The sequence below is a fragment of the Pteropus medius genome, unplaced genomic scaffold (assembly GCF_902729225.1).
Source record: "Pteropus medius unplaced genomic scaffold, Ma_sr-lr_union100, whole genome shotgun sequence".
Classification (NCBI taxonomy): Eukaryota; Metazoa; Chordata; class Mammalia; order Chiroptera; family Pteropodidae; genus Pteropus; species Pteropus medius.
Genome location: NW_024340696.1, coordinates 21,830,429 through 21,840,475, shown reverse-complemented (window position 1 = coordinate 21,840,475; position 10,047 = coordinate 21,830,429). Strand labels below are relative to the sequence as shown.

The 10,047-nt window shown below is 43.1% G+C and overlaps 1 protein-coding gene across 1 annotated transcript in view; it reads right to left on the bottom strand.

Annotated features, from left to right (window-relative positions):
* The window catches only part of GRIK2 (glutamate ionotropic receptor kainate type subunit 2), a 561,852-nt gene extending 553,579 nt beyond the window's left edge, over window positions 1–8,273 (bottom strand). The window contains exons 1-2 of the mRNA XM_039871757.1: window positions 8,017–8,273; window positions 2,441–2,847 (exon numbers count right to left, since the gene is read on the bottom strand). Of these exons, the coding sequence (XP_039727691.1) occupies window positions 2,441–2,555 (115 nt within the window). The 5' untranslated portion in view covers window positions 2,556–2,847; window positions 8,017–8,273. The remainder of the gene's footprint in view (window positions 1–2,440; window positions 2,848–8,016) is intronic.
* Between the last annotated feature and the right edge of the window lie 1,774 nt (window positions 8,274–10,047).

Here is a 10,047-nt window from a genome sequence, read left to right as displayed (position 1 = left end):
GCCACGCCTAGTTCCCTGGGGGCGGGGGGGGTGGAAGAATGGGCTGGACGTCACCTCCTCAGCATATGTAGTGGGTCTCACCCACACACGGCTGGCCACCCAGAGGCAGCTGCTCCACCAACAACTCCAACCCCTTACCTTTCAAGACATGGGGCCAGGCATGAGGCTCTGATTCACCCTTTCAGTCTAAGAAAAAATAACCTTTCTCAAAAGTGGCTTATAAGCTCTCAGCCAACCATACACTCCACCCAAAACATGTTTTCCCCAGAAGAAAATAAAACTCACATTATTACATCAAAATATCCCCAACAGGGATATGTCCCAATGATTACAATGTACACAGTCCTTCCTCACAACTCATGACAGAAATCAGAGAAAATGGACCTCCATGTGGAAGATGTTTGAAGTTAATAGAAAAAAAAAATAACGTTATTTAGAAACTGGGCCGTTGGTTTAGGGTATCAAGGCATCAAGAGAGAAATTCTTTACCTACTCTCCTATTTCTTAAGGAGATTCTTAGTGAGCCTTGGTCTAAGAAAATGTATTTTTGTGTGTGTCAGCTCTTTTGGAAAGCTGCTACACACTCTACTACAATCGCCAAGATTTTTAATATGAAGATATGAAATGATCAGCGAATGTAACAATCTAATGATTCAGCAAATATTGTGCTGCAAGACCAGAGCAGCAATAATTAAATCTTTAGAGTATTGGTTGCAGTTTTTCAGCTCTCAGGCTTCCTTTTTTCCCACCCAGTCTGCAAACACATTAAGACACACTCATTCACAAATATACTTCAGAAGATACCTCATTATTCCAAATAGGAAGGTTGCACTACTCAAAATACTGGGCAAAACTACCATACTGTGGCACTTACCACGACTGAAGCAGTACAGCTGAATACACACATTTCCAGTGATATAGAGACCTGTTTAATCTGATCCAAAGAAATAAGCATTCCTGTGGACGCCTGTTGCTAAGAGCAACGTGCTTAAGTACCATCTAAAGGCATGAAGAAAGCAGGAAAACTACAATAGGAATCCAGTTATAACCCATTGTCTTTTTTGTCATTACAAGCTTTCTGGACTCCATGTGTCTCTGTGTTAGGTGAGAGAAAGGGAAGGTAGAGTCCCTTTTCTTAATATGTGAAAAGCATTCCTAACCCTGGTTCCACAAAACCTGAGAAAGATGAAAAATTTTATCATTCTAGAAAAAGCACATGGGGAAAAGGAAAGAGAAGCTGTTGACATAATAGGAAATGCAGGCAATTACTCTTCAATTTAAATTTGACGGAGTGACTTAATGTATCTGCTTTTATCTCAAAGACACATACTCAGGATTATACAGTTTCCTGCACTCTTTGGTCTAAATCCACTTGAACTGTCAAAGGAGGAGCCCACAGTGGAAGCATTTACCAGCTTGGCATTCTTCTCTCTCACTCTTATCTACTTAAGGGAACTTTCCCTGACTAGTTCTGCTCCTACTAAAACTCCGTTGGCCATCAAGAGAGACTGAGCATTGCCCACGCTTCATTTCCTCCAAGAAAACCTTTGGACCAGTGTTTCCACTAGAGTCCCACGTTTAGATTTTCCTTCTGGTTCTAAAGAAACCCTGATTCTTTAGGAAAGCAATAGGTTCCCCTAATATATTGTTATCATGCCACAGTGAAATAAAGATGCAGACTTGGACTCTCATACACAACCACCCTCCTCTTCAATCAAGGCTGTTAATCATTCATTAGTCTTAGGCAACGAAAAAGCTGTGAGAGGAGGACTCACAAGTTTAAAACAAATAAAAACCCTTTCTTAGGACGCTACTTCACTTCAACTAAGCAGCAGCCTCCCCTTGCTTAAGTAGAGCCTTCACCCTTACAACAATATTGTTAAAAGCTCTCGTCTCTGTATAGCACCAGGAACCAGAAAAGCGGTGAAATTAACTGAAAAGTGTAATGACAAAATAAATCAAAGGGTTAGCGCCTTTCACTTGCGGACCTTTCCGGGTCCCAGGCGGAAGCGCGCGGACGTCAACTCGCCCAAGAGTTAGTAGGTATTAACTCATCCGCCCTGCAAGCTGAGAGGCGCGTAGCCCCAGCGCCCTTGTTGGTGCGGACCTCGCTGCCCGCCAAGGCCGGAAGGCTCCCGGGGAGACCGGCACCAAGGCGGTGCAGTTCCCTCAGCGTCACTAGCAGCTATATGGCAGGCTACTATGGGGAGGTAATGCAGCGACCACTGGCACTCATTTCATCCTCCTGCGGCTAAATTTTTTTTTTTTTTTAAAGGAAATAAAAGGTACAAGGGGATTCTTTAAAACCCTAGGAGGCGACGTAGCAGAGAACAGGTCAGGATGCATTGAACCCCACCCGCAGGACAGAGCGAGCCCGCCTGTTTACATCGGCTAACTGGGAGCCAGATACCAGGCGATGGAGAGAGATGGGGAATCTTACCAAATCTTAATACATGTGTGGTTCCTTGAGAATATCCAATCCACAGTAAGCAGAGCAGGAGTTTAATGGTGCGTCTGAAGACTGGATTACTTAGAATCAGGGAAATAATCTTCATGGTGTTTCTGTGTCCACAAGCGCGGCACCCACTTCCCGGATCTAGCGTTAGGCTCCCGGTTCGGGTAGGAATGAGGATGTGTGGAGTGGTGGCCGCAGGCACGATCACGGCATGGTCACAGAGAGAGGAAGGAGTCTCCGCTTCTCAAACCCATTAGCAATCGCTGCATGTTCTTCGCTCACTGCGCCAAGGAGCAACCTTCCACTGCAAGGGATGGTGGGACATCCATGTTAGTCGGGGAGCATCCGGGAGAAATCCAGCATGCACACCCACAATGTCCGGCTGCGCGAGCCTGGGGAAGCAAAAGAGCAGAAAAATCAATAGGAAATCCAGCCTTGCAAACGGCCGAAGTGTCGGTAGCAAGCCACAGTCCCAGCACAAAAGGCGCTTTGCTCGCAAAGGTTTTGCCAGGCCCTATTCTACTGCACTGCTGCACAGCTTCTGACGTGAAGCCAAGATTAAGTGAGAAAAATTGAGATAGCTGCTTGCCTCTTAAGGCTCCCTGCCAGTGAGCTTCCCAATATCTATTATGCAACCGATCTGATCGCTTGCCTTGAGTTGTAAGAAAGAAGTCAGATGTATTTACTTGGGGGAAGTGCTTTTATTTTCAATAAAACTCTTTGCCAAGATGGTGATTGGTATATACAAACGGACTTCTTACAATCAACTGACAAATTTTAATAAATGACAATCTAAGTCAAAGTGACTTTGCCAAGGAGTTGTAAAAAAGGAAGTGCTCAAGATGAAGGAATTTACTGCAAATAGAACTTGTGTTTAGGTTAAAAAAGGGTCTTAGTTATACTTTTTATATTTTATCCAGGAATGAATATAGATTGGAGAGCAATTGGAGAGGTGAAGATAGTCATTTAAAACTTGAGTGGGACACTCCTGATTACTATCCAGGAATAAAAATAGATTTCTTCAAGTGTCTCTTTAGGAGAAAAAATGTTGAATTAAAAGAATATTTTCCCACCGATTCAGCTCATCTAAAATAATTGTACATACATAAAAAGACAATAATGTTTGAATTGGTGCACCAAACTCCAAAGGTTTCAATCACTTATGCCCAAATTCTTCTCTTTTTTTTAATATATGTTTTTCTTTAGGAGGCAGAATATGGGATCATAGCTTAAGCAACATTGTCACAGTTTCATCTTAAAATGCCTTATCATTTTCTAGTGTTCAAGTCAGAATATTTACAGTCCCCAGGCAGTGACTGTCTTGGATTTCACAACTAGTAAATTATTCAAAGAAAAAAATATATATATATGTGTTTATGAAAATAAAAATACATTTTGTTGTTGAAATTGCTTTCCTCTAGGCATATAAATAAAAGATCCAATCCTAGTATTTTACATAGTAAATGAAATCAAGATAGATAGTAATAAATATGTTGCTTTATATTAACATTTTTAAGTGATCAAGAAGTACAAAAGGCAAACTGCTGGATCTATATCTTAAAACTTATCTCTTTTTCACAACCAACTAATAGAGGGGGCATGGGTTAAACCTTATAAAAAAATAAAAAATCTTGTCTTATTTGAAGAATACCTAATTTTTAAATAAGGAATGATATGACTATTATTTCCTCCACATAGCAAGAAAACAATGTAATGTTTTCATTCTATCATAACAATTACTTCAATCTACATATTTTTAAAATATTTTAAAATGCTTATTTGAAAATAAACCTATATTTTACAAAGGTGTTAAGTGGGCATTGATTTTTTTAAAAAAAGATAGAAGCATAACCGCAATGTCAAAAATAAGTATCATGAATGGCTAGTTCTGCAGTGTAGCAGGCAATTCAATCAAATAATTTGACTATTTGAGCACTTGAAAAGGAACACCTTGTGCTAAAACCAAGGGTATCTAGCGACTCCTTCAGTCCATGTTTAAAATATCTCTTGTAAGATATGTACAGCCCAACATGTTCTGTCTTGTATTTGCTGTCTCATTTATTCCATCGTATTCTTTTTTCTTTTTAATCATAGCAGAGATGATAATGATTGCCAGGGCAAGAATAAATGTCCTTTCTTTCCATCTGTCAATATAATTGATATCTATTACCTGAAAATAGTGTGTTCTATTGTGACTAATCAAAATACTGCAATTCTTCAGTATAGATGGAATTTAGTGGAACCTGAGAAAACAAAATGTACCATAACTCCTAGTTCATGTATTCTGTTAACATAATGGCATTTGACATTACAGTTGTAACTTCTCTACTTAAAACTAGCATACCAAACTATTTACTTTTTGTGGAATTATTTTTTGGAGGTCTTGGAAAAGTGAAAGATCAAGCTTCCAGATTCATGAAGTGAAGTTCTTACAAGTAAATTAAACAATAAAAAGTCTATCATAATTTTTTGCTATTAATTAATCCCCAAAGAACTAATTTTGCGCATATATTAAATTAGGTTCATCGATATCCATTTTACTAATCGGAAAGACTTCAACACCACAGACAGCAACTCCACCTGTCCAATTGAACTTCTACAAGACAGGAGACGACCTTTCTTCAGGACCGTGGACAGCGCTCCAGACATAGATTTATTCTAGAGTAGTGCATTGAAAGCAGTGGATTGGAAGTAGTACATTGAATGGGTAATGTACCATTTGAAGTGACAGTGTGCATATTTCTCCTACACAGAATTTAAATTATGGCATTCTTCACATTGTCAAGAGGACTATTTTTTCAACTCTGTTGTGTGTGTATTTCAGTGTGACATATTGGGATTGCTTGGCATACAGAGGATGTACTAATAGTCATCCCCTTCCAGGGCATACTACTACAAAAGCCATTCACATTAACTGTGTATTCCCTCATGAACACTAAATTACTTGTTTCCCAGTACAAAAATCATTACCTGAAAGACCACCAAGAATTAAGGATACTGAATAACATGTTGTCAATGTCCATTGGTTAAAGACATTTCTAAAATGTACAATTAGTTACTTCTTTAGAATTCCCTCCCACCAGATTTCCAACTGTTACAATGGTAGTCAAATTAATTTGCACTCTTTCTTATTAAACATCACTTACTCCCGGAACAAAATCGACAACAACAAAAATCCTGAAATTACCTCCCCAGTACTACAGCAGAATGATTCAGTGGTCTAGAAGAGAACCTATAAGTAAGGTAATTTTGAAATTATTACAAGTTTCTCCCCAATAGCAATATCATACATCATAGTTCTGGAGTATATAAAGGATTGATAAAATCATATATAGTATTCATTGACCATATTTAGCTCTTTTTAAAAAAAAATTGTGTTGGTTTTGTAATTTGCTCCATTCTCAAAAGAAAAAAAAAAGCACCACTATTCTGCATCAGGCAATCAGACATGTTTAGTATTAGTGATATTTACACCCCTTATTCGATGGTTTCATTTGCCTTTTTTCTTATTTTAACCATATGTCGACCTTTATTTCTAGGAGCCAAAGCTCTGTGGGTTCCAAGGTCAAAGCAGAGATGACAAACTGCAGATGCACACACATATGCACACATAGAGAGGAGCTATGTCTAAAAGTAAGCCTCAAAAAAAAAAAAAAAAGGAACACCAGAATGCTGACATGAGAGATATCAAGCCTATAATAAATTAGTGAAGAACAAAATGCATATCATGTCCATGTAAAGCTTGTTCCAACAACAACAAAAAGCCATTAGCTTCATCTTTCGCTATATTTTTATATTTACTGACACTAATGACCTCTTATTCTTGGGCACTATTACTTGAGAAGCAATGTTATTTTTTTATTCTCCCAGTGAAAATGAATCTTATTCTAGTTAGCTGCCACCTGCTGGGGCATGTACAAATGTGTAATAATCCTTACAGCACAATGTTTAAAAAGACAATATGTATACCTTTTACGAGAAAGAGCAAACACATATCCCAAGACAACCTGAATTTCAAAGGTGTTTCAAAGGTTCTTCCATGCCAAATCTACATTTAAATTTTTTACATAAAATTCTTTGTAAGAATTCCACTTGACTTGTCATTGAAGTCCTGCTGTTATGTGACATTTGAGAAATCTCATCTTATAGTAACACCTGACCTATTCTTCCATGCATGTGGCCTGTTGTATTGCAGCTAAGCTAAAATAAACAGCCTGTTCATCCATGGCATTAGAGGTGCCAGAGAATAAAGTCATAGTCGGTATCAGTTAAAACCACACTGTTGCATACTTGCACTTCACTCTTCCTAACTATGAATATTATGCTATGCAACCCCTTGTGATTCTCAACACATATCAGCTGTTCCACCAACATTCTGCTGCATTGATGATTAATGACATTTAGAGTTTTAATTAATTTTTTAGATGCCAAAAAGAAGTGTATCTTAATTAAGAAATTGAATTGGAATAGATTTACATGTCCTGGAACCTCCCCCTCCCACCCCCCAAATTTCAGCCTGTGCGATCTTCAATGGGTTTAAATAGAAGGAAACAAACAGGTAAGATTTCTAGGCATGACATTTCTCTACCACATTCCTCTTGTGCATTTCATTTTGTTTGTTTTACTATTAGGTTCCTAAGGGCACTGGAAGCTGCCTTGGTGGTGAAAGAAATGATTTCTATAAAAAGTTATAAGGTAATGAACTTAGACAAATCAAGATTGAAATATTATTACCTATCTTCCAGCAAACTACAGACTAAGATTCGAATGAATCAATCATCTCTTGTGAAATGAAAATAATCATTAATCCATAAGGTAATTTCTAATGACAAAATACTTACAGTATGAAGATGAAGAAATGATAGAAGGGAATCTGTTACCGAAAGTATAGTAGTAGTAAGTTTTGTAGTATCCCCTACTCACTAAAATGGAAATTATTATAAGGAGCCTCAGCTGAGTCGTGTTGTTTAGTAAAGAACTCCTTGAAGGTAAAAATACCAGGGGATGAGAGTCATTAAAAGTTGTTTATGTTTAGGATTCACCCTGGTTGACACTACTCCCTTTAACCCTAATGGGACGCCCTCCGAGTTTTTTCAGACGCTGTTAGTACTGGCACCTGCACTTCCTCAGCACAGAACTAGGGAGCAGGGTTAATGGAAGAATGGGCGGATGGAAGGAAGACTGGAGAGTTCGTCAGACCCGCAGGCAGACACACAGCTTCTAGCCATCTGTCTCTCTTCGCCTCGCGTGAGTCCAAGTAGCAGAGGCCACTTCCTGACATGTCCACTAAATTATTTTGTGTGAAGAACGCGAGCGCCTGCAGCCAACTGAGCCAGTTGCATCCTTGGTGGGAACTGGCTGAGGCGAGTGGGACAAAGCCACTCGCAGCGAATCGGTCCAGCCGGCGCCCGGAGCGCAACCGGCTCCGCCACGCTGCTCTTCGCCTTCTTCCTCTCCAGGCGGAAAATGCCCTGTGCCCACCCCCGGTCCCTCCGGTCCTCAGGGGAATATACTCCTTGGGAGACAACCCAGAGCGGATCCCACCCAGGGAAAGTCCTTACCTTTCGCTGGGGGTAAGGTGGGAGAGAGGGGGAGGGGTGGTCCTCGGGGAGGAGCAGCCGGAGAAGGTCGGGCGGGAAGTCCCCGACTCCCGGACAGAGCAGCGCAGCCGCGGGCGCAGAGCGCGAGTGACGGCGGCAGCGGAGACGGAGACCGTGGAGCAGAGGCGGTGGCGGAGACAGACACGCCTCCTGGCGGGGGTTCTTCGCCTCTTGCTTTAAAGGCGCCGCGCTCCTTTCCCCGCAGCCCCTGCACGCTCCCGGCCGCCGTGGCCAAGAGGGCACAGCGCTCGCCTCTGGACCCAAGGAACGAAAGTGCAAGAATTCTGGGCGCCCCCAGACTTGGACCTTATGAACTCCCCTCTTGGAGTTCACACCCCTGCCTGCTCTGGGTGGAGGGATTGGAAACGAGATGCTCGGTCAGGGAGTGATGCAAATCGCCAAGGAATTTGCTTGGCCCTGGGTGGTGACAACACGTATAAGGAGCCCGAGCACATTTGCTTCTGGGTGGTGGATTTTATCCCTCTCCGAAACCATAGCAACGAAACTTCTCTGCTGCCAGCATTTGAGGAGCAGCTGGTAGTCTCCAAAGTGGCCCTCTTAGTCCAACTACTGCCATTTCCCTTTGAGGTCTGCGTGAAAGATTTTGTCCTGCGCCTCACTCCTACTTCCACCCCTGTGCATAATATCAGTGAGCTCCCCTCGCGCTGCCCGACCCCTTTAGACGCCTAAAGTCAGGGCGCCCATCTCCTCGCCTCCGTTGCTGGGAGCAGAAAGGGACTTCTCCAGAGGGTCGCGATTAGTGTCCGTGCTGCCCGATGCCTTAATGACAGATGCCTCCCTTCTCCCCCCGCCCCCCAAGTGCCTGAACTCCCAACCCAAACAAATGGCAGAAAGAAGTTGAGTTTGAGATCTAGTGGGCTCCAAAGTGGAGGTCGCAGACTCAAAGGTTGGAGAAAGAAGCCTGAGGAGCATTCCCAGCCTGGCGGCCTGCCATCTGAACTCTCTAAAGGACTTTTCAAAAGGCCCAAGGGGAGCAGCGCCTAAATCCCTGAGTCTTCTCGTAAATCTGCTTCCAGGGAGGGGCCACCGGCGGCAAGCACACCAAGCTCCCCCTGCTTCTCAGCAGAAACGATTAGCTTTTACAAGCAATCCCCGATTTCTGCTCCTCTGGGTTGGAAAAGTCAACAACTATTCAATACCATTGCTATTTTATCCTCCGCCCTACGATATTACCCAAAGCAGAGATTCTGTAAGTTGCCCTCGGAGGAAGGTAGCGATCAGCGATTCGAGAGAAGGTTTAAGTCAGGCTGAACTGGAGCAGGCCGGGTGCCCGGGGCCAGGAGACAATTTTCGAACCCGCTGTGTAGGGGGCTAGTGGCTCCGCTGAGTCTTCGAACAGCCCTGATCTCCATTCTCTAATTCCGAAGGCCATAAGTAGGTAGACTCTGCGTCCCCAGGGACCAGTTGTCTTAGCTGGAGACCCGCGTCTGTCCTTTTGTTGCTTACCCACCGCCTACCCCCTACCCTCACCCTCCCCCACCTCCCCCCGCAGCCCTCATAGAGTTAAGTCCTAGCCGAGCCTGGTGCAGCACTGCCAACCTCCATACCCTGGGGCTAGCGGGGGCTCTTCCACGCCCTGAAACACACAGAGACTAGCCTGCCAAACCCTAGTCGGGTCTCAAGCAAAACCACCAGTCTCTCTCTACCCTCTGTCACCACTCCTAGCTCTCTGTGCCCCCTACATGCCTTTTGAGGCTGCCCATGTGGGAGAGGAGACTCGGGGCTTACAGAGGTTAAGAAGAGATGAGTTAGTGGCAATGGAAAATCTATTGGTCATTTAAGGATCCCGGGGTGGCAGGGAGGCTCCCGTAATTAATTCAACAGCGGCCTTGTTGTATCAGTAAATAAATAGTCAATGACTCCATTGTGCCTCACGGAACCGGGCAGCACAGACGCATGACGGCTCTGGGCGCCTGGGCTCCAGCTGCTGTGACCTGCAGCCTAATGGGCCCTCGAGGCATGGCCATTTGA